Source organism: Marmota flaviventris, chromosome 6 (assembly GCF_047511675.1).
Source record: "Marmota flaviventris isolate mMarFla1 chromosome 6, mMarFla1.hap1, whole genome shotgun sequence".
NCBI classification, from domain to species: Eukaryota; Metazoa; Chordata; class Mammalia; order Rodentia; family Sciuridae; genus Marmota; species Marmota flaviventris.
This window is the reverse complement of record NC_092503.1, coordinates 154,344,108-154,368,912: the sequence shown is the minus strand read 5'-3', so window position 1 is coordinate 154,368,912 and position 24,805 is coordinate 154,344,108. Positions and strand designations below refer to the sequence as shown.

At 45.4% G+C, this 24,805-nt stretch overlaps 1 protein-coding gene across 1 annotated transcript; it reads left to right on the top strand.

Moving 5' to 3' along the window:
- Window positions 1-6,500: 6,500 nt before the first annotated feature.
- Prl (prolactin) lies at window positions 6,501-14,641 on the top strand. Its single transcript, XM_027948281.2, has 5 exons — window positions 6,501-6,528; window positions 8,817-8,989; window positions 10,361-10,468; window positions 12,171-12,350; window positions 14,450-14,641. Exons 1-5 carry the CDS (start codon window positions 6,501-6,503, stop codon window positions 14,639-14,641), a joined length of 681 nt encoding a protein of 226 aa, XP_027804082.1.
- The last annotated feature ends 10,164 nt before the right edge of the window (window positions 14,642-24,805 follow it).

The following is a 24,805-nucleotide window of genomic DNA, read 5'->3' as shown; positions in this document are numbered from 1 at the left end:
GCCTTTTCCCTGTGAACTAATAATGTGTTTCTCAACGTGGCTTCAAGATCCTCTCTTTATCTGCCCCCCTAGATATTCCAGCAGCCAAACAAGCTGCTCAGTGGGCACATAAGCCTGAGAGCAGCAGCAGGAAGAAATACCAAGAGGGCAGCTAACTGCAGGACCGGAGCTCCAGGGCCAGTTCTTTCAGCAATTCAATATGTTTTCCTCATTTTCTTCCTCTGTAAAACGTGATCTTCGGTCAGGTTTACCCCACGGTTCCTCTGACTCTCGAGGACTATGGTGAAGACAAATTAGACACTGTTTGGAAGTTGTCCTTCAGGATGATTAATCTCGGCAAACACACAGATTGAAATTGAATTGGACATAGGCAGGAGAAAATGGAAGAGAATCAATTATGGATATTCAGGTCGAGATAACCCGGAGAGAGGACGAACGAGAATTTTATGGAGGCTGTAGAGGCAGAATAATTGCAGCGTACCAACGGGGAGAGTGTGTTGCCGGGGAGGAGGAAGAAAGGGAAAGAGACGCAACTCAGATATTAAGTGCAGGTAACAGATGCTATTAGTTTGAGAGAAAAGGCGAATTGCACAAGATTTTCTTTAATAATTCAGCATGATCTTGCTTGAAGACGCGCAGGTTGAAATGTCTGGCAGAGAGATGGCAGCTTTCAGAAAACTTGTCCTTTCCGTGACGGCCAAGCAGAGTGTCATTCATTGCAGATGGCTTACAGGTGCCTGAAAGACAGGCCACACAGGGCCTCCTACTTTGGGGTCTTGGTCAATTCCACTGGCATTTTTTTAATCTGTGCTTTATGTTGTTATCTTGTTATAGAAAGGAAAAGGATGATGGCCAGCCGATCTCCGTTGCTGATCGCATAGACAGAAAGGACTGCACTTCAGCATTGTGCCTGTTAACCAACGTGCTACTTGGGTCATTTTAAATGATGTGCCAAGTGGTTTTTGGTACTGAACATGTCCTGGGCACTTCACTTCTGATGGGGTCTTCAGCCGCAGGACTGCCGACCTTGGTTGCCATAACATTTTATTTCGAAGGCTGCACTGGGTGCTGTAGCAGGTGAAGCAGCTCCACCAGCCTCTACCCGCCAGATGCCGGGGCACCCCCGCTCCAGTTACGAGACTCACACACTGGCAAAGGCCCCCAGGAGGTGAAATCACCCCTAACTGCTTGTGCTTTGAAACACCACTGCTTCAGATTGATGGGGGTCAGGACAGACTAGCCCAAAATATGGCACCTTGACATTTGAGAAAAGCCCAGGCACAGGAGGGTCCCTCTGACCTTCTCCCTCCCTTCTACCCTGAAGCAGGTCATGGAAGAATTCTCTGACCTTCTCCTGAAGCAGGTCATAAAGAAGCTGCATTCCTGAGAGGCCCTCCCCATACCCAGAGGAAAAGGACAGCTTTGTCCTCAGAGACACAGAGACACCAAGAAGAATCGGAGCAGACAGGCCTGGCTGGGCTCATCAAGGTTCCTTACCATCAGGTCACGCGGCTTTTGTGCAGTTGTACTTCCGCACAACTGTTCCTGCCTCATCGCACTGAAGTGTGAAAACACACCTTCCCCTCTTCCTTCAAGCCTTCATTACCGAGGGCTGACGTGTCATGTAAAATTTATATTAAATAAATGTGTATGCTTTTCTCTGTTGATCTGTCTCTTGTTGGAGGAGTCTTGGCTGTGAACCTAGGGTGGGTGAGAAATCTCTTCTACCATACAAGCTATAGCTCTTATATGTGAGCATCTAATTGGGGCTTGCTTTGTAGAGAAAATGAATCCTTTTTTTCTTTTAATAAGTAAACTTATTCCTTAAGATGCTTGATCTGGGTCTAACACTGAATTTTTTATATATTATGCTTTTACATTTCATTTCTTTTTTGTTAAATTGAATGTCCTGTGTGTGTGTGTGTGTGTGTGTTTCCTTATTACAAATTAGGAGGTTACAATCATTTTCCATATTTTCTAGTGGTTATAATCATAGTTTGGCATCATTGATTACAATCTTTTCTTTTATTGAAAGAATCAGCCTGACTGCATCAATTCATCCCCACATAGAAATCACGAAAAATCTAACATGCTCATACTTGCTTCCACTTTTGACTGCAGGTATATTTTTTGCTAGCTTTTCTTTAAGCCGAAAAAAATTCATATTAGAATCTCCAGAGCCAGGATTCTGTGATCCACCTCATCTCAGAAGGCTTCCACTGCCCCATGAAGCATCACCTTCCCTGTCATTGAAAATACTGACATTATACATTTTAATTGATTTTGGTCAATACAGCATTCCACCTAGGAATCACCTCTTATTTATATGTCCGTCCTCTTTCTTATCAATCGCAAATGTTAAGGAGCTGTGCTGAACAATCCTTGCCTTAATCCCTGAATACGAAAGTGTACATTACTCCAGCAACACGTTGCATTTAATGAATAAATAAGGAAAAAGACAAATGGACATGCCACAGTAAACGTATTTTAGACAAATTCTGATGGGAAGGAGTAGCAGACTCGAAGGGTGTGCCCGCTGGACCTGGAGGAGAGCTCTTCCTCTGAAGAACCCGCCCTCATTCTCGTCCTGGACCCTCTGGCTAGATGCAGAAGAACCCACATGGGGGTGGGGGGACTGGCTGGCAGTGGGCCAGCTCACCCAGGGCCCCTGAGTTGCTTCAGTACCAGAACACTGGCTCCCCTGACCTCTCAACTGACCCAATTCCTCCAGATTCCCCAGCTCCTCACTGGGGCCCCCTACATTCTCATCGCAATGTCACAGTTTAGGAATCAATGCCTGTTCTGGAGTCTCAGGGACTCTGATCTACTCCTATAGTTTTCGGTTTTGTCTGGTGGGGCCTGGACTAATTACAAGTTTGGATTATGACACTTAAAGTTATCCCTGGCAGTCGGCATGGTTCAGAGTCCCATTTCCTGTCGGATAACAATGATGGATGGATGGGTGGATGGATGGATGGGTGGATGGATGGATGGATGGATGGATGGATGGGTGGATGAATGGGTGGGTGGATGATGGGTGGGTGGATGGATGGAGGGATGGGTGGTTGGATGGATGGATGGATGGATGGGTGGTTAGATGGATGGATCAATGGGCTGATAGACACCTTCACACAGATGCTAGGCAGAGAAGTGATAGATGATGGGACGGAGGGAATGGTCCCAGGACGGGGGCATGGTTCAGAGCCACTTCCCATTGGACAAGGAATGCACGTGTGTACACACTTAATATTGAATATTTTCTTGTTTTACAAGAAAAATTAGCCTCTGCCTTACTGATCATTAGCATGCAGCTAAATACTTGAAGTTTTTACCTAAAAAGTGTAAACCTCAAGGAGAAACACTGTGCAGTCTCCGTAAACATCATTCTTAGACCTGGACTCGGTTTATAGCAGACATTATGATTTCTCCAAAGATACAGATGTTTGGGGACAAGCCTATGATGCGAAGCTCAAAGAATAAGCTAATAGGGAGAACTCAGAGGCTAGATCCAGTGACTATAATAGCATACCTGTAATAAATTTTTAAAAAATACAACATTGCAAGGAGCGTTTCCAAATGCTTCTACTGTGGCTTTCTTATTAAAAAAGCAAATGCTCCTCAGGTTCTGCCCACATCTTAAGAACTTGGGTCTGGGGTCATTTAAAAAAATCCACAATCTCCCCAGCCCTGGCCAATAAACAAGCATGACACACGAGCACCCAGGGGAAAATAACTGTGTGTTAAAACACAGGAAGAGAAGCTGGAGGTATTTTTTAGTTAATCTGAAGAGCAGGACATAATTAAGCCATTACACTTTGCTTATCCTGAAACAGGTGCCATTCGAGAAAACACTATTGACCCTTCTCCAATATGCCCTTCACAGTCTTCTATTGGAAATGATTTATGTTCTACCTCATCATGTTTGGGTAAATGACCATTTGAAATATTTAAATCCATAAATAACTCGTCTTTAATTTACTTTACTAAAGACAATTTACCACTAATATAAATTAAAATATCCTTATGTTACATTTATTCTGAGGATTATTGAACTTTTAATTTCTTGTACCCCTTAATACCTGCCCCCAACTACGTCTTGCAGTAGACACTTCCCCAGGTTATGCAATGCTTTTCAAATGCGTTGTCAAAAATAACAGAAGAAAAATAGAAACTTTTCCAACATGAAAGTAGATAAAATGAATAAAAACACAAGTTCTGTTTCTAAGTAGAAATGAAAACCAACTTGATGTCCTATAACGTTAAATCTCAGAGCCCTTTAGGAAAAGGTGGCAAACGCGCTTATTAGTTTCATGTACTAAACATAGCGTGAGGTCATCAACAACATGTGGGCCATTTGTCCCACTCCTTGGTGGAGGTGAGTCCTCAGCACTCGGTTGAGTCACAGCCATAAGAACAAAGATGGCCAACGAATGAAGTTTTCTGAGAGGAGACAAGTGCATCTGTAGTGAGCCTCTTAATTGCTCTAATTTAAGGCTGCTGTTTGATCAAGGGAAAGGCCAGGAGAGAGCACAAATATTAAGGCCAAAGGGGTGACATATGTAAGAGTTGGGGGGGGAAAAAAGCCCAACTACGACTTTTTGCATAAAATATATCCTCTGCATTATTTAGATCTTGCACCATCCCCTTCCCAGGAAATGTGGTCCAGTGGAACAGCCGGAAGCACACCATAAATTTCACAGAGAAACATGTACCTCTTCGCAGTCAAATAAATCAATTGGCTTCCACTGAATAAACACGACTCGGGTTTCCTAGATCACTCTTATCCTGGCTATCTACAAAAGTGGCAGCACCTTTAAATTTCGAGATTAAGTTGTCAGTGTCGGTTCTTATGGCAGATTTTCTTGCTCTCGGAGTCTGGGAGGGGGGATGCGTGGCAGCACTAATTTCTCTATCCCACAGCACGGCTTCCTTAATCACTCAGACCTCCACTATCCAGGGGGAAGCAGATGCAGAATCCCGCCCCAGCTTCCAGACACAGAGAGCCATGCATGTCCCACTCAAGGTTTCTGACTTGAAACCTAGAATTGCCTGAGCTGGGGCAGTTAGGAAGAGAGTTTCTGAGAGACGTGGGTCTTTGCTGGTCTCCCTAGGTCTCCATGAGGACCCTGGGTCAGTGGATGGTGAAAACACATACAGGGCTCCCAGGACCCTAGAGAAGACAAACACGAGAGGAGGAGACTGTTTTCTAAATGGCCTCACCCATCAGCCTACCTCAGAGACAGCACACCTGGAGCTAAGGTCACAGACGGCTGCAGATGCATGGGCTCAAGAATTAAAGGCAGCCATCAACCAGTTCCTCCTTATTCATTATGACACTTCATTCAGGAAATCTCTAAAAGGTGAATGGAGCTTTTGAGCCCATGAAAGATGCATGCTGGTCACCTTGTCCTAGAGAGACGTGGGGTCAGAGAAGGTAGATTGATCATAAGTTAATAACAGTTGATCCACCTCTCTCCTTGGAGAGAGTGGAAATAATTGGCCAAAACGTTGGTTTTTTTGCATCGTGAACCAGGCTAAGTGTGAAAGCCTGTGTGCATGGGTGTGGGTTTGCCCTTAAAAACCTACCATGTTTACCTCCCAAAATAAACTCCTGAGGGTCAGGAGAGAGACGGTGTTCATCCTAGACATGGGTGCACACCAGTAAAGGCTGAGTGATTTAGACTTTACTGTGTTCTTCAGGTCCTTCCCAATTCCAAGTGATGCAATAACCCTTCCCTTGACTCTAGAATTCCTTCTGTATCCTTTGTATTGAGTCTCTCCAAGCCATTTTCCAATCTGTAAGCTGGAGATAATAATACAACTCTACATATATGTTAAAATCAAAAGCAATGAGCAGATGAAAATACATATTCTAAAATAAAGTTTCACACAGATGTGTCATTTTTGAAAGAAGACAACAATGCATAAAGACAAGAAAAAAAAAGAGGAAATTCAATCAAAATATAATGGCAAACTGAAAATCCTAACTTTTCAATCCTTATCTCCTGCTATTTACTGAATACATTTTGAAACGTTTAATTCACCTGGCAATCTTGAGTGAGAAATTTTATAATTTCATGATATGTGAAAGTATTTCCTGAGTGAACTATAATATATACTTTCAAGAAACTGCAGAGAGAAGCAGGTGACTTTTCAAGTAAATGACTTCTATCGCTTTACAGGTCCTCTAACCCAAACTAGTCTCCTGATCTCACCTTCATCATTTCTCTCATTTCCTTTTGGTCTAATTAATCAAAATCCTTCATTTCTATCCAGTTTGTCTTCCTGAATATGAATAAGAAATAGAATACCATTTGATGTTTGAAATTATGGAGGTAATCTCAATGACGGAAATGGATGGCCCGGAAAAGGGAGGAGGGTGCCTGATTAAATATATTCATGAAGATGTCAAAGGTTTATAAAGCCCAGGCCCATGGCAGAGAATGCTGTGGACTGCCAGGTGTCCCCTGGAGAAGTGCATCTCTGCAAGGGTCACCACCATGGACAGCAAGCGGTCACCATGGAGAGGTATGTGCAGCAGATCACTCGGTTTGGGGCTTTACCATCACACCTGTGGGGTGAGTGTGCAATTTGGCTGAGAAGGGGAGGTTCGGGCTTATAGACTTGGAAGAACTATCTGACCATTGACCTAGGGAACAACTATCTGTACAGGACACAGAGGATAAACCAGTGGCTCAGAAATGGAAGCATCGAATCCCCCTTTCTCTTGGGGACATTTGGCAATGGCAGGAGACCTTTGGTATGGTCTTCACTGAGGTGCCAGAGGCCAGGGGAGGTGCACCTGTGGCTAGCGGGATCCTAAGGTCCTGCAAAGCATGGGACAGCCCCCATGAAAGGGCTCATGCAGCTCAAAGCCCAATATTGCTGGTGTTGAAAATAAGACTGAGTCAGTGCACCCCAGTCGCCCAACTCACCTCAACTCCTGCAGGCAAGACCAGCGTTGCATGGCCCCTGAGCCCTCGTGGGGACTGGCCACCTTGAACCAGCCCCTCTGTGGCCTTCCTCCCTGACACTGTCACATGCACGAGGACAGCAGATGCATGTCTTATTCAGCCTTGTCCATCTGGCTCAAGCCAAATGGCTTTTCTAAAGGAAAAGTGGGGCAGTACAAACTAATCACTTTTCTTTCTTGGTGACATTTGCAGAAAAAATAATTTAGAACGATCCTAAAATGTGTTTATAAAATGAACAAAAATATAGATTTGACCTCATCTTTGACTTCAACAATCTCTCAGATGAAAAATGTGGAGATAAATGCACTCAGAACGTCTATCCAAGTATCCATTTCCTAGAACTGCTATTCCAATTTCTCTGTGTGCACAGAACATTCCACTCACCCATAGAGATAAAATATCCATTTGGCCACACTATGTACTACAACATGCATAAAATAAAGTTTTGGAAGCGTCATATGTTTGGGAAGTTAAAAGTCCATATTATGAACCATTTCACAATATTACTGTGATTCTGTGCAGCTAAAAGCTTGCCTAGTTATATTTTATACCAAACAGTGTTTGGGGTGTGGTTAGTGTTTAAGGTACTTGTGTTTAGGTACTTTTACTTAGGTAAATCCTTGACATTTGCCTTGGATTTATGTTGGATGTTTATGTTGGATGTTTCCAACTGCACTGCTCAAGGATTCTGTGGAACTTAGTTTTCTGAGAAATGCATTTTTATATCAGATTCTTTTGGAGTAGTGTCACTGAAGTTCGAGGTGATTTTAATGTGGTGGCTTCATGCTGGTTCTTTCCTTTGGAGAGTGTAAATTATTGATATCTCAGAGGTCTGAATCTGTCTGTCTGTCTGCTGAGACAGTAAATTGGTCTGAAATCACAACCGAACCTGGTCAAAGATTTTTAAAGTGAGAGTTTCCTAGAGCAGGGAGAGTGGATGAAAACCCAGCTTCCCGGGGAATCTGCACTCCCGCAGCCAAAGGAAAAGAGTTGTTCTTTATAAGGAGCAGCTACCTCTGCCAACACTGCCTCATGCTGCTAGGGTGGCTGCTGCTGCACAGGTGCAGGTGGAGAGCTCACAGGTGCGTACCGTGTGACAAGGTGAAGTGCAAAGACTGCACAGTATTGGTACCTGTCTCCTCCAGCTGCTAATAACAGGACTTGGGGAAAGTCACTTAACCTCTCTAAGCTGTCTCATTAGTATAATTTGATGACAATTACAGAGGCTCAGACTATTCACAGGCAATTGTAAAACTCAAATTTAGAAAAAGAAATAGTTGAAGCTTTGGCCAAGCATGAAGCCAAGGCGTGGGATTGTCAGGATGAGGACGGGAGCCCAGGCCATGGTGTCCCCGTCATGATGGGATGCTCCTCAGGCTCAGTACTAGTGCTCAAGCAACTGCCTGTTTATTCCTATCAGGCATGAAGACGAAAAGTGATCTATGCTAGTCTTGTCCCCAGTGCAGAGATCAGACATTGAGCTAAAAAATTACAAACTCCAGGAGAGTTGCAGAGAATTTGCAGGAACTCCGGAGACATTAAACTCTCTTAAGAGCATGACTTTGACATCCGGGCTCAGAATTAATTGAAGCTCCAAATGTTTGCAGAGCCCAGAGGGCCTCTGGCAGGAAGACACAAATGCAGGAAGCCACGCCCTTCTCCAATTCTGCCTATCTGCAGAGATAACTTGGCATCTAAGTGTGCACAGTGGACGGGTGGATGCTCCCCACCCAACCAAGCAGCGGGGGGACAGGGGGCGAGGGGCCTTCCCTCGGCAGGATCGCCTGTGATAACCCCAGCCGAGCACACCCCTAAGAGCGGCTTGTGTTCCTATCTAAGCAGGGTCCCTCCTCCTGTTGCTGGTGTCAAACCTCCTGTGCAAGAATGTGGCCTCCCTGCCCATCTGTCCCAGCGGGGCTGTCAACTGCCAGGTGTCCCTCCGAGACCTGTTTGACCGTGCAGTCATCCTGTCTCACTACATCCATAACCTCTCCTCGGAAATGTTCAATGAATTTGTAAGTACCTCACCTCCTGCCTCTCCCCAGGGCAGCCTTCACGCCAACCGCTGGGCTGTTCTACCGCTCACCCGGGAAACCTTGCCAGCCAAATTTCAGAGAGCATCACGTTCGAGCTCAGAGAGGCACCATCCAAGAAAACATGGGACAGGAGGAAGGGAAAGTCTCGTGGAATCTCAAAAAGTCTCAAAGAACGTAGTGACCTTTTAAAACTTTATTCCACCTTATTTTTTTTATTAGAGGTTTTTAAAAATCTGAACAAACTGATATAAAGTCCTGCTAGGCGGGGCTCAGGAACAGTGCCGATTTCTTCTCCTTGCACAGAGAGGTCAGTTTGCCTGGGTCTTCTTCACTCAGCACCCTGAAGACGTCCAGGGAGTAGCTGCACAGCAGGATGTGAGTGGATAGGTCTAATCAAGAGAGACTGGATCCATCCTGATGGGAGGGGAGGGGTCAAAATAGCTTTTCAGAAACTGAAAAATTCTAGGGCTGGGTTAGAAATGGAAACAGGTTCTCTGTCCTTGATGAAGGCCCCTGGCTGACCCTCTCCTGGGTCAGCCCAGGTGTGGATGATGGTGCTTCCATACAACAAAGGTCCTCCTTAGAGCATGTGGCTCAGGGTCCGTAACGTTCCTGCACACTCTTCTTGCCGGGCACTATATTTTCCGTCATTCTCCATTTCTGACTGGCCATCTCTTCCCACTCTTCCTCGTATTCCCTTTAAACTTTCCCAATTTTTGTTAAACACAAGTTTTAAATAATAAATATTGATCTCTCTATTTTTTCCTTGTTGTATTCTCATTCCATGGCACAAAATTTCTTTGATTTATATGCCCTGTATTTTTATGATCCATTGTTTTGACAATCCACAAAAGTTCTCTGAATTCCTGATGCGCTTGGTGAAGTGAGGGTGTGGGGATTCAGATGCAGCTGGAAGAGAATCCATATTTCATAACAAGGACAGAAGACCCGTGTGGACTCACAGGAAATAAGAGATTAAATGACTGAACTTAGATACATAAGCAACGTTGGCATTTGACTCAAATACCCAAGGAAGGTGGTGGTAAAAAACACCTCATAGATTCTAGACTGGCTATTTTAATGTTGGTTTTCCAAATTATAACTTGTAGGGAGGAGGGAAGGAAGGGTGATGCACACGGAAATCATAAAGGAGGTAGGAAAGTGAGATGGAAAACGTGAGATTCAGAGCTAATGGAAAAGAGTGGGCAAAGGGTTAGCACTTCACGTTCCATTTTTATGCAGCTAACATTTTTTAATTACATGTCTACCAAATGTCTTAATATTCTGGTAATGGATTCATTTGTTCAATTCTCAAACACCAACTAATTGGATCTCCTGCGTCCTCTCCAGGACAAACGGTACGCCCAGGGCCGAGGGTTTATCACCAAGGCCATCAACAGCTGCCACACCTCCTCCCTCTCCACCCCTGAAGACAAGGAGCAAGCCCAGCAGATCCACGTGAGTCCTCAGCTGGCCTTGTGCCTGAGCCACGGAGGCTGGACACACATGGCCATGCCTCAGGGCCTCAGGGGCACCGTCAGGGGGTAATGGTGACCACAGGCACAGAGAAAAACGAGGAAGAGAGAGCCAAGGAAAATTGTCAGAATGCAGTTGATAAACTGTAAGCAGAGTCCAAGGCTACCCAAGGACTTAGTGTGGGGGGTATCGTCCGTGCGGATGACATTATTTTGACCGTGTAGGATTACAGATGCTAGACTGTGGGGACTGAACTGGCCACGCTTGGTAAATATCCACTCGTGTACACAACAAAGAGACGCAAAGGCAATTCTATTTACTATCTGTCACTTGAGACCCCTCCTCTGGAGCCTTTGACGTCCCTGACCACTGCGTGATTGGAATCCTCTCTCCTGGACCTTCTAGACTCCCCTCTGCTCTGCTTTGGCTTCTCTAAAACCTCCTTCCTCGTCACTGACTCCCCTGCCCTCCCTATGTCTTCACTGAGACTCGCTCCACCACGCAGGTCCCATCAAACAGGATATCAGGTTTCTCACCGATGTCACTGGCTCTGACCTGGGTTGATGACAGCGGTGTCTACCTGTCCAGCCCCAGGCGTCTGTCCCAGCTCTGCCTGTGATTGTCAGGATGGCTCTGTTCTGATCCCCTGTCAGAACCACAGCCTGAACATGTTTTAAAGTAAACATCATCCTGGGTCCACCCCTCACACACAGCACCTCTGTTCTCCCTCCATGATTTTCCTAGTGGCCTGGGTATTCTGTCTGTCTGCTGTGCTCATTAATAACGATGATCCTAATAAGAGGAAGAGGAGGCAGAGGAAGAGGAGGGACAGGGAACGCTGGCTGAGGCTACCCCTGCCAGCACTTCACAGAGCGCACGATGTGCGTTCTGCTCCTCTCCTGTCCCTGTTTCCAGTGCCACGCCCACTGGACTCTTGCTCTTCCTGACCACTAGAGCAGCTACAGACATCAACACAGCAAGTGTTTTAAATCTTACCCATGATCCTACTATTCAGCATAAACTGGGGGATAAAACTCCACTGGGACTTCCATCTGCTGTTTGAGGATACCACTGTCCCCCCACAGGCTGCTCTGCCCGAGGCACGGGGCAGGGAGTTGTGCAGAGCCAGGGAGGCACACTGGGAGCGCCATGTTGTGTTTGTGGTCTCTTGGCTCCAATATCCCAAAATGAACCTAAAAATCACTGATATGTTAATGAACAAACATTAGTGCGAGTGAACCCTTGGGTGACAATGATCCATGTCACTTGTCATGGATCCTGGTGGAATCTAGCTTTCCCAAGGCAGGTCCCGTGAGTGCCTACTGATTTCCAGCAAAGCCCGGCTCCTCCCCATGGAGAAGCAAAGCAATCAAATATGAGAGATCAGACTGAGTGGGTAGGTGGATGGCGGGATTCCAGAGGGTAAACAAAAACGTTACCGATGAGAACTCTCCTTGGAAAAAGTTGTCACTCAAATCAACTAGTTTTTGTTTTACTTTAGTGCAGTCTAGGCCCTTGACTTAAATTTTACTTTTCTATAATTTTTATCATTTACCCCAAAATTGGACATACACACAAGAATAACCAAGAGGTTCTGTAGTTGGGCCTTTCTGAGCAGAGACCCCATTAAGCAGCCCGGCTGATCTCTGCTGCTTCTAACGGGTCCTTCCACGTGGCTCCTCAGCACGAAGACCTACTGAACCTGGTCCTTCGGGTGCTGCGCTCCTGGAACGACCCTCTGTACCACCTGGTGTCGGAAGTGCGGGGCATGCACGAGGCGCCGGACGCCATCCTGTCGAAAGCCATAGAGATCGAGGAGCAGAACAAGCGTCTTCTGGAGGGCATGGAGAAGATAGTGGGCCAGGTAAGCAGCCCCCGGGTGCCTCCGCTGTTCTCCTTCGTGAGGGAAGTGGCCTCCCCGGTGGGAAACGAGTTTTCAAGCACCTCACCTGGCAGAAACAAAACTTGGGTGTTCTTTTTCTAGACGGCCATCAAAGAAAGCCAGCTCCTCCTCGCTGGTCATGTCAGACTCCAGTGTAACTGAGCCTAGGGGATCCCTCCTGATACTTGGCAGGTGCAGAGTCCCCTGTCCTGTCCACCACCCACCAAGGGCGCTTCCCTTCCTGGACTGGTGGCTAAATATTTTCAAGGGAAAGAAAACCAGAGAATAGAATTGGTGAGAGAAACCATTCTTTCTCGTTTCTCCTCACATCGGAGGATTAGCGTAGGGAAGGAGAAAAGAGAAAATCAAAACCAGAGGGAGGAGTCCCCTCCACCCCACGATGCCCAAGGAGAGTGCAAAGAGGAGGCCACAGGTCTGTGCTGTCCCCTGAGCACTAGATCTCAGGTGCCACCAAATGGAAGAGTGTGTGTTTCTGGAAAGTTCCTTATTTTATAGTTTAAAGAAAGTTGCTTCCCTCTAAATATTTTAGTGCTTATGGATCCTAAATCAAAACTCATATCATTGCATTTAATCTCCCCAAATGACTTCATACTCAGATCGAATGAGTATTTTCAATATGTATCTCCATTCAGATAGAATCATTTCAACCCTGGTGAGATAGGAGCTAAGCCGCTCTCTGAAGTTCTCAGAAATAACGTATCATCTAAAGAAAAACATATGATTATAGAGATAATAACAGAAGCAATTTTATATTTTTCTTTTTGTGTACTAAGTACACGTTATCATGTGTCATTTCTGTCATTTTCATGGAAGGAGAATATATCCAACACAAATACAAGGAACATATTAACCCAGGAACATAGGAAATAAACACCTTGATTTCAAGTTATTTTCCTCATTACCGTGAGCCTACTTCCTGAGGTCACTAATTTATTCTATAATACTTCATTTTCTGATCCCTTTTTCCTACCATTTATTTATTTATTCTTGTTCATATCCTTGTACCTTGCACAGTAAATTTTGTCTTCGGGCTCAAGCACCGAAAGTTCAAGGTAAAAAGCATAAGGCAACAGACACACACACACACACACACACACACACACACACTCACTCACTCACACACCCACTCACACACACTAAGTTCTCATAGGAATCTAGATTTTAAAATATCCTCACATTATAGGAGTGAGCTCAGCAGATCAGGTCTGTAATCATGGGACTGTGTACTAGCTGGTCTCCAGGTCAGCTGACATCCTTAAAGGTGCTGGGATGGCCCCTTGGGCTCCAAGGTCTCTGGGGAGTCCCAGAGTGCACAGGAGCACAAAGGAGCACACGCTCCCTCTCTCTGCTGTTGAGCTTGTTCTGTGATCCCAGTCTTGCCCCAGCCCGACTCACCAGCACCACTGAGGGACAGCTGTCCCTCAGCACCTGCCCGCTCCTAGCTGCTCCTCCCAGCACCTCCCACCAGGGAGCTGGAAAGGCAGCCGCTGTCCCCCCTAGAAGCCTGGAAGGTAGCTTCCCTGGCAGAAGGAAAGACTACGTCAGCAGATCCTCTTAGTCACAGTCATCACTGAGCTGGCCACACCTTCAAGCAGTGAGTGCCACCCACGTCGCGCCTAGGGCTTTGGAACACGCACGTATGGAGAACAGATTCAGTTCAAAGCAAGACACTATCAAAAGAAATCCGGTACAAAGGACACATGGGGGCAGATTCAGGAATGTAGACGTTCTTCAAATGAGAGAACAGAAGCCAGCTCCTCCATTGTCCTGGGCTCAACTCCATGCCTACCTTCAATGTACACCTTCTGGCTCTCTGTCTGTCTGCTCCTGCAGGAAGACTTCATCTGTGACCCCTTTAAAACTCACACACATGTTCTGCTTTGAGTTTTTAGATGACTACTAAATTTATGGTGCCTTCGCTCAGATACATAAAAACCAGAATCTGTGCCTTTGGATTTATATTCTGATGTCTTCCCTAAATCTTAATTTAATAATTAGAAAGACTGAGGATCAGCAAACTCTAATCATGTGAAATAATAAGTGCCTTTCTTGGTGGTTAGGTCCATCCTGGAGTCAAAGAAAACGAGATCTACTCTGTCTGGTCGGGCCTTCCTTCCCTGCAGATGGAGGACGAAGACTCTCGCCTCTTTGCTTTTTATAATCTGCTCCACTGCCTGCGCCGGGATTCCCATAAGATTGACAATTACCTCAAGCTCCTCAAGTGCCGGATCGTCTACGACAGCAACTGCTGACTCCACTTCTGAGATGGTTCTTAAAGATCCATCCCTTGGCAAGCTTCTGTTAGTTGTCGAGCACTTTAATGCATGCTTGGGTGTATGGGTTCCTTCTCAAAAAAATAAAAGCTGAATCTTTAGAAATGTCATAATCTGAAAAAGTCAATATGTCAAAGTTTTTTTTTTCTCCCTCTAATACAAAAATCAAAAGAAAATCTCTCTCTACCATTGAGAAGCTTCTGTCAAAATTCATCACAAATAACAAAAGCTAGTCTTGCAAATAAGACGACCGGCAAGAATCACAGCCAATAAATGTGGGTCAAGTTATTAGAGCCCTAGTCAGATTACTATTACGCATTCTAGTCCTGTGAGAAAGAAGATTGAATTGTCAGGATCTTTACGAAGGCCAGCCACGTTCTTTGAGCTAACTTTCACAGTGTTATGACAGACAGCGTAAGTACCAGGTGACAGCCGTGGCCCTAAATAGCATGAGATTTACTGAACGGTCTAAAAATTGTTAGGATACAAATGTGAAATGGCTTCAAATTCCTCTAACAGCTGTCTTCACCCGTATTCCACTGAATTCCCACCCCCTCAGCATCATTTTGGACACATATATATGTTCCGGTCACTCAGGGCCTAACAGGTCCACTCAAGTTTCAACTCCATCTCCTCTTTGAATTATTAATACTTTCCCTTCCCTCTATAGTGGCTCAAGGGACACAGCAGGGGCAGCAGGTATGGTTTGTTCCTGTAAGGTTTCATCCTCTCCTTCTGGGTCTCCATTCCCCTGGGGGATACGGTGGAATGGGATAGAGGACCAGGAGAAATGGAAACGTTCTGAAATCACTGACCTATGAGGGGCTGCCATGGATTTCTCATGGCTGACAGGGGCTCGAATTCCCTGAGGGACAGGTGTCTCTCTTGTGAGGCATGCTTGTGATTCCCAAGACACCCGCCAAAGGGGACACTTCACTCTTTAGTGTATTTATCAGAGAAATACTCAGACTTGATTCTCCTGTGCTCCCCCACGGCTCCGCCATCTGTAGTGTTCGTTACAGCCTCTGCCGTTGCTTGTCCTTCACCCTAAAGTCCAGGTCAGCTATCTGCCAGTGAACTCAGAGGGCATGCATGCACCAGAACTGCTCCAAGCAGTGGAGTGGCAGTCATCCCGCACCACTGCTGACCCCTCCCTGGGGTCTTAAGTTCTCTCCTCTGTCCATGCAGCAACAGAGCAGATCAGAAAGCCGGATTCATTAGCAGACATTCACAGAGGAGGAGATGCCATTCTTCCCTTCTCCTAAGCCTAATGAGTAAGGATCCGATCAACAATCGTCTTAAAGAGTCAGCATTACCAACATTCTCTACCAGGCACTGGGGTGGGCCTCCCCCAATACCTAGGCTTCCATTCATTGGGTCCGGAGAGAGGTGAGCGGTGAGTGTTGTCCAGGTGCCGTCCGTCCAAGGCTTGCTGCTGCCAGGCTGCTTCTGGTGCAGGGGCAGGGCTCCTGTGGGCACTTCTAGCAACAGACAACGGGGGGCATCCCTTCAACATCCCGATGGGCTGAGATACAAAGACGGAGTGGAAGAGAAGGAAAGAGAAGAAGGAAGGACAAGGAAAAGGAAACGGACACTGAGTGCAATATCCCCGCAGAGGACCAGAACGGTCAGAATCCTACCCTTGGTAAAAACCTGCGTCTTCCTTCATTTTTACACCCCAAAGGCAAATACCATCCAGTTCTCCTTCCAGTTCCCTTTTCTCTCCTCTCACTTTCCTGAAAAGGCCAATCTTATCAAGAGCATGTTTGTCTTTAATCTCAGTCATTACAGCTACAGATAAACAGAATTTGGAATCTCTACAGATGAGAATTCAAGAAAAATTCCCTACTTTGTTATTTTTAAAAGGAAAAATAAATAAATAAAAACAAAGAAGGAGAGAGAGAGGGAGAAAGCCTGCCCCACACTCACAGAACCACCCCCGGGCAGACCCATCTCTTCCCTCATGGCCAGTTTTGATCTGGGTCTGCTTTGTCCTGTCACTGTGGTGACCCAAACCTTTCAGAACACAACAGAATACCTTGCCCCAAATCAATCTATGAACTGCTCTCTTTCCTCCTGAATTCTTGCAAAATGTCAGCGCTCTCTCGCTCTCTTTCTCTCATATATCACTATTTTTCTTTTAAAAGGCAAGAGAGTAGGGGGAAACCTGTATATACTGCATTTCTAAGTTATTTATCATTGAAAATCCCATTGTTGCCCATTTAACTCCCTTCCCTTCAATCTCGTTATTTCCAACAGAGAGGATGGTATTTACCAGGGGTGAAATTTGGCAACCGATGACAATGCCATTGTGTGACAGCCACATTCACCATTAGTAGCTTCATGTCCTCTTCTCTGACAGAGTGTTCATCCCAAGCATCAATTTAAGACTCTGGCCAACAACTGGGGGGTGAGAGTAAAAGGCCCCTGCTTAGCTGTGACATATAAACTGAATACTGTCATTTCCAGACACAATTGAGCAGAGCCACAGGTGTTCTGTAGAGTCAGCAAGGGGCAGCGGGAGAGAGGATATTTGAGAGGCACATAACAATCACTCCCTTTCCAACTAGAATCAGTCCATTTTATCTTCTTCTTCTATGGATTTCCATGTAACATTACATTCGAAGAAATAGCCCTGCCCTGCTCCAGCAAGAATAACAGCAGTGGTGTTGAAACTGAAATCAATCAGTCAAATCTTGAGATTCATTGATCACAAGCCAGCGCACAACGAGGGCTTAGCCAGAGGAATGGAAAAGGTGTCTTCTAGGAGTCAGCTCTCGGGTTGTGAAAAAGAGGGCCATTAACATGCTGCGTGGTAGAGAAAGGTCCCCATGAGAGGAGTGACTCACAGAGGGCCAAGGTGGCTCAAGGCACAGCCTTGGGACCTGCAGATGTGAGAGCCGGCAGGGTCCTGGAGAGGCTGTGCTGATGGCGTTGTGGTGGGGCTCTGGTGGAAGACTCACTGGCAAAGCAGGAGACTGCCTATCTGCTGATTAATCTGAATCCACTAAGATTTAGGAGTCTTCAACATCTTGAGCAAAAAGACCCGAGATGTTAAATACGTATAGCATTATAAACTTTCATTAAATAACTGCCTTTCACTTAAACCTAAGAAATGCCCATTTTTTTAACAGACATTTAATATCTCTCATTATTATGTATCACCCACATTACAAAAAACCCGGTAAGGATCCTCTTTGCATTGTGGAGGGTCGTTTATGTTCGTTTAGAGAGTCTGTACTTATTCTCTGAAGGAGTGGAAAAGCAAAACAGCTTAGAGCAAGAGAGCATTATGTCCAAAATCGGAAAATAGAAATATGAATCTGTTTGAGGGAATTGTAGGAGTATGGGACTAGTAGAAAAAAGGGAAGGGCCCCAGAAACAAGTTGAAATGTTATTATGATGCTCTAAAAGAAAATCAATGAGGACCCAACCAAGGGGAAAGAAGCAAAGGATCTGCGACCTGCAGGAACATCAACAGGCCTGACTCTGGAGGAAACGAGGCAGACGGAAGAGTCAGAGACCCAGGAACTTGAGAAAATGTGATTGAATGAATGCTGGGAACATCAGAGAGGAGAGAATGAGTGCTGAGTTCGGGTTCAAATGTGTGTGAATTTTGTTTTCCTGTATTTCATTGACTTTGTGCCAGCAATCATCAAAAATGTTGTTGCGTAAGCAAATCACAGAAAGGAGTACATTCAAAAGCTTCTACTAAGCCAGGCACAGTGGCGTACGCCTGTAATCCCAGCAGCTCTGGAGGCTGAGACAGGAGGATGGCAAGTTCAAAGTCAGACTCAGCAACGGTGAGGCGCTAAGCAACTCAGTGAGACTCTGACTCTAAATAAAATACAAAATAGGGCTGGTGATGTGATGCTCAGTGGCCAAGTGTCCCTGAACTCAGTGCCTGGTACCAAAAAAAAAAAAAAATCTTCTATTAGACTATACACCAAAATAAAAGAATTGATACCGCCCCATGGTGAGCTGGAAGTTACTGGTCTCCTTCAATACTTAATTAAGACTTGCAAGATAAAGCTCAGAGGAAGGATGAAAACCAAATGGAGCCAACCCATTTCTTTACAGACCCAGGCCTTTCAGCATTCGACTACTTCTCCAAGAATTTCTCTTCTGTTCAACTTCAGAAGGATTTGTTTCACTGAGGCTCTAAGATGGACGAATGTTCTTCAAACTTACGCAGACACGAATATTCTGAACATTCTGTCCATTCAGTTGCAAGATTTTTATCAAGTACTTTAGGGTAAACTCCCCCAAATGATATATCTTTTTATCTTGTGAATTTCAAAAACCTCCTGTGTCTAAAGGACTAACCTTCCAATTATTTTGATTCTACATCACTTTATCAGTGCCCCAAATTGTATAATTTTAAAAATCTATGCATTTACGGCATTTAAAATTTGTGCAAAATATAAACAAAAGAACACTAAGATAAAAATAAATAGAAATGGAAATTCTAATATTTTCTTCTCAAAGGGATGAGGACATTCATTCTGAGGTCTCTGGACAAATGGATTCTATGTACACACACATATTCGAACCACACTTGCTTAGCGATCATAATAAAATAATTTATTTTATATGCAAGTTAAATCAGGGCTCTTACAATGCCATGAGAAGCTGGGAGTAAAATTATATGTGAGTATCTCTCTTCATATGCATATATAAAATTTTGTAAGCTCAATTAAGTCATCACCATTAGCTCTTTTATTATTCCAGCAACAATTCATATACTGCTAAATAACAACCCGAGTTGTATCACAGATTCCTTTCCTTCAAGGGTTTAGATCTCAAGGCTCACTGAAAGCAATGCCCTACAAAAATAAGCACAATCTAGTGTGGTTACCATTACACATATCCTTCTGCACGGAGAATCAATGATAAATACAACAGGCTCACATTAGAAAAAGAAAGCACAGTCCTTCAGAGATGGACGGTCACACTGCCTAGAGGAGCTTCCTGGTTTCCCTGACTTCCAAAGAAAGAGGCACCCACAGCTTCCATCACGTCTGCCTGGGGATGAGTCATTGCACCTTCTTCCCCATCTTCCTTCAGGAAGACACCTTCCCTTGGTTTAAAAGAGACCCTGAGGGCTGGGATTGTGGCTCGCTGGTAGAGCACCCGCCTAGCACGTTCCAGGACCTGGGTTTGATCCTCAGCATCACATAAAAATAAATAAAACTATTTTTAAAAAGAGAGACCCTGAACTTCCAGTTCACACAAAGAGTTTTTGCCCCACTGTCCACCCTGGAATTAGCACAGAGTAACGCCAGGAGATCCCTGATGGCTGCTATGAAAGAGACCTGGTTCAGGACTCAAGGGCTGAGCAGCACCCCGAGAACAGGAAAGCCAGGCCCCGTATTTCCACCAACCCAGCACCATCAGGCAGCCAGGGAGGGTCAGGCCTCCCCCAAACGACCCAAAGCTCCTCAGAAAACCTGAGGGACACCAAGAAGAATCATCACGGAAAATGGATGGGAGAACTAGCTCTCTCTCTCCAGGGGGGAGACATCGTGGCTGCCAAACTAGACCTGCAAGAGAGACCACAGAGGCCAGCCCCGGCCCTGTGTGTCTTTGTCTTCCATGGGGATCCCACTACAGCAAGAAGCCTAGCCCAGGGGACACTGTCCCCCAAGGAAGAGAAAATTTTGTTGGCTGGGGAGCTGCCAAAAGCCAGAAATTCCTTTCCATACTGGGGGAATTGGGAGGAGGGACTCAATCATAGTACACAGCAGAGCCTCAAAAGTCTTTAAGTCCCATAGGGCCTGAGACTCCCAGCCTCTACCCAGAATTCAGGGACAGCAGGGGACATCAGCAGGGAGAGTATGCCACAAGGACTGGCCAGGGAGGCCTTTTCCTCCGTGTAGATAAAATAAATGACGAATGGTACACAGCGAAGTCAAATGAAAAATATCTATTTTCCCCATCTGTTCATAAATCATTCACCAACAACCCTAAGAGAAAGTTCAACACCTTAAAAAGTATTGAGTTCATACTGAACTCTGATAGCTGAAACCAGAAATTAATAAGGCAACAAGAAGATCTCTAAACCTGTATAAACGAAACAACACACTTCTCAACATCCATGGGTCACAAAGGAAGAAATAAAAACACAGGGCTGGGATTGTGGCTCAGTGGTAGAGCGCTCACCTAGCACGGGCAGGACCTGGGTTCGATTCTCAGCACCACATAAAAAAAATAAAGGCATTGTGTTGTGTCCGTCTACACCTAAAAAAATAGATATTAAAAAAAGAAAAGAAATAAAAACACATAAAGCTTAATGAAAATTAAAATACAACCCATCAAAACATGTGGAATGCAGCTATCACAGTACTGATAGGGAAACTTGTAGCACTAAATGGAAATGAAGAAAGTCCTGAAATCAATAATCAAAATTCCTAAGGAAACAAGTAAGTTAGAGAAAGGAGAGGAAAGAGGAAATCATAAAAAAACAGGAGTAGAAATCAACAAAACTGAAAATGTGAGATAGAGAAAATCAATGGAACAACAAGCTGGTTCTGGGAAAATGTCAAAGAACTCTGAAACTTTGACTAAGTCTGACAAAGACACAAAGCACCAATCTTAGGAATGAAATAGAAGAAATCGCTGCAGGTTCTACACTGATTTCAAAGCTGCAAACATTACTGTGGTGAATTACCTGACACAGGCCACTTGGAAGGAAAAGAAGTTTCATTTAGCTCATGATTTTGGAGGTTTGAAGTTCCTATGGCTTGCTAAGGCTCTGGCTCTGGTGAGGGACCCAGGGTGGGTGACAAGTGACACTAGAGCCCATGTTGGAATAAACTGTCACATCTCACACCAGGAAGCAGAGAGAGGAGGGGCCAGCTTGTGAGAATGACCTTCTTGTGAGAAGGACCTCAGGCTCCCAGTGGCCTAAGGACCTCCCACCCGTCCCCAACTAGGAAAGAAGTCACACCTCCCAATATGCCATCAAGCCTCCAATGACCTGTGGGGTGGGGGGGGGGGACACCAAAGCCATCTTCAGACTAATAGTAAGAGAATACCACAAAACGTGTGTACTCAAGTTCAACAACTTGGAAGAAATGAAACAGCTCCTCAAAGCTCACAAATTCATAGGACTCAGTCAGGATTGAATAGACAACTGGTCCATTAATGAGACTGAAGCTATAATAGAACCCCCCCCCCCAAATAAGCCTCCAAGTCCCAATTGGTTTTACAGTAAAACTCTACAAGAATCTCAAGAAGAAATGAACATCAATTTTTCACACTCTCTTTCAGAAAATAAGAGAAAAAAGAACATTTCCAATTTGAGGAGGCCAGTATTTTCCTGATAAAGAAAGTGGACAAAAGCATTTAAAAAATCAAATCCAAGCCAAACTGCAGCTCAAAATCTGCATAAGTTTAGAGACAGGAGCCCTTACATTTATACAGCGTAAACTAAATCTGAGAATGTATACAAGCACTCCCTAAATAACTTCCAGTCCCCACTGAGGTCTGACCACACCATTGTGCCTCTTCAGAAGATTGAGCTAAGTCAGTGGGGCAGGGAGGCAGTGCCCTGTGTGGAATACGATCACGGCAGCCGTGAGAGGACAGATCCCAGGCCTGGGTCCAAGCAGTGTGACAGAAGCTCATTTTCCCCATGAAAGTGCATCATGGCAGGAGTCATCCTCACTGTCTGTCCCAAACACAGACCCCTTTAGTACAGAATGAACCGATGTTTCTCTAGAATGTAGGAAGGACGAACCCGACTGCTGCGGTTACCTGCCACCTTCAAATGCCCCTGTGCTCACAGCTACGCAGAGGCCGTGGGGACGTCAGGAAGCCTTTGGTCCTGGGGGCAGACCCTCCCAGCCCTTCCCTTCATCCCTCGTGCGTCCTGGCCCAGAGCTGAGGTGCTCCACCATGAGGTTCTGCCTCACCACAGCCCCAAAGCAGGGGGCAGTTGACTGGGGAGTGGAACGTCCAAAACTCAGAGCCAAGCCAGTCGTCACCTGACAGAAAGCTGCCTGACCCACTGACCATCCCTCTCGCCCCTCTGGAAGGACCTGGGTCCTTTCTGTCGTGTTCTGAAGAATTTGGAGGCTGACCCACCAGACCTCCTCCTCCTGGCTCCTTGGGCCTCCGGCTGCTCTTGAGTTTGGCCTGTGGTAGGCACAAGCAAGACAGCAGAGACGTGGAGAAAGGGGGCCGTGCAATCTGCTTCTCTGACGCACCCGAGCCCTGCAGAGGCCCTCTCCCAGGGCCACGGCTGGCGCGACAGACCTCCTTTCAGACCCCAACACTAACTTGCCCCCTTTGCCCCACAGGCCGAGGTGTTAGGGCCTCCCGCTCTGCCCGTCCCAAAGATTTGCATTATTCCATGTCAACTCTGACCACAGCTTCTGATGAGCCCTCTATGCTCTAATTAGCTCATGAAGCGCTCCCTACTTTTCTCATTTGAAGGTGCCGTTGTTTTCTGACAACACAGGTGTCCGCAGAGCGAGTGAATGGAGACGGTCCCTCCAGGATCTAGCACTTCTGTTCCTACAATAGGAGGGGGATACCTTTCTTCCTGGCTCCAAAATCACTCATATGGAACCATCCTCAGGCATCATCAGACCAGGTAAAAATAACCGTAAAAACTAAAATTTTCAGTTTGCTTTTTTTTTTTTTAACTTTTCATATAATTTTGTAGGTATTTCAGCCAATACTCTCGGCATTAAAAAAAAAAGATTTCCCACCTGGATAACTGCCCAGAGGAATTCAATGAATGTGTACATAAGGAAGGAATCTCAAATCAACTCTCCGATTTTAGACACACACACACACACACACACACACACACACACACACAAGAATGATTGTCACTTATCTGCACACATAAAACCAGATGGCAAAAATAACAACAGAAACTGTGCTCCCTGATTTCAGTCTACTGTGCAGTCTAATGAACATGCTAACTCTTTAGAATTCTATTTTCAAAGTAAACACAGTCGTGAGCATGCACTGCTGCGAACCTTGCTCTCCACATTAAATCTATGAACCTCATAACTTCAAACATGACACAAGCACATTTGACATACACTTTAGAGGTAAAATTGCAATGAATAAATAAATGTCGTACCATGAGCATCCTTGAGATAAGAATTCAAATGGATATATTGATACCCTCTCAAAAGGCAGGACACATTTTTGCCATGGCGACACGGAGCCCAGCAAATAGCAAATAGCACCTTGTGGAAATTGCAGTATCAGAAACTGAATAGTTCAGCTGTTTCTAAAAAGTCTCATTAATTGCATTCATATTTTTAGTAGTTATTATTCCTGTGCTTTAATTGCAAATAAATGCTTCTACATGACCATTAAGGTTCCATGGTCCCCTAAATTTCTGTTTCATGACTGATCATCAGTCTCCGCTTAGGCTGTACAATCACCAGCAAAACTCCTCAGGCAGACTCAGATACCATCCGTGAACTCAGCCAAATATCACAGACCATATGTCAATATTTCTGCCGGTATGTCCTAAATGTATTTTTGTCAGGAACTAGAAGGAAATTCTCCTTCAAAGATTAGCCTGACAGCCCCCTGGGAGACATCCTGCCTGGGAGGCATCCTGCAGCTACCTATCTCCCTAGAACATCCTGCGGTTATCAGGATCATCAGACATCTTGCACCTGGCAGTTTTACCACCCACATCCAGCAGTTGTTGATTAGAGAGCTTCCCCATCCCCAGCATATAAATACCCCTGTGTGAACAATAAAAGTTTGCAGCTTGATCAGAACTCCTGTCTTGCTGTCATCCTTCTGTGTCTCTTGTCCCTTCATTCCTCCCCACCTAGGTTCGCTGCCCACGTTGATGTGTCCTGCCGGACGGGACATTTGGCGCCCAGTGTGGGGCTCGAGCCTTTGACTGAGGGGGAACGCCATCCTCCGGGAAGACTTGGCCAAGCGGGAGCGCGAGATCGCCTCGGCAGACACGACCGAGAGACAGATCCAGGAGGAGAGTGAGGACGACGCAAGGTGAGTGACCCACCATGGGACAAGCAGTTTCGTCACATGAGTTGTTTTTGTCAGGCCTCAAGGAGGCCCTCAAGACACGGGGGGCGCGTGTTAAGAAAAAGGACTTAAAATTATTCTTTTCATACATAGGAGAATTGTGTCCATGGT

Excerpts from the sequence above, each read along its gene's own strand:
- Prl (XM_027948281.2), top strand. The coding sequence starts at position 6,501 with ATGGACAGCAAGCGGTCACCATGGAGAG. Across the intron at positions 8,990-10,360 it reads CGGAAATGTTCAATGAATTT|GACAAACGGTACGCCCAGGG; the intron begins GTAAGTACCTCA and ends CGTCCTCTCCAG. Across the intron at positions 12,351-14,449 it reads TGGAGAAGATAGTGGGCCAG|GTCCATCCTGGAGTCAAAGA; the intron begins GTAAGCAGCCCC and ends CTTGGTGGTTAG.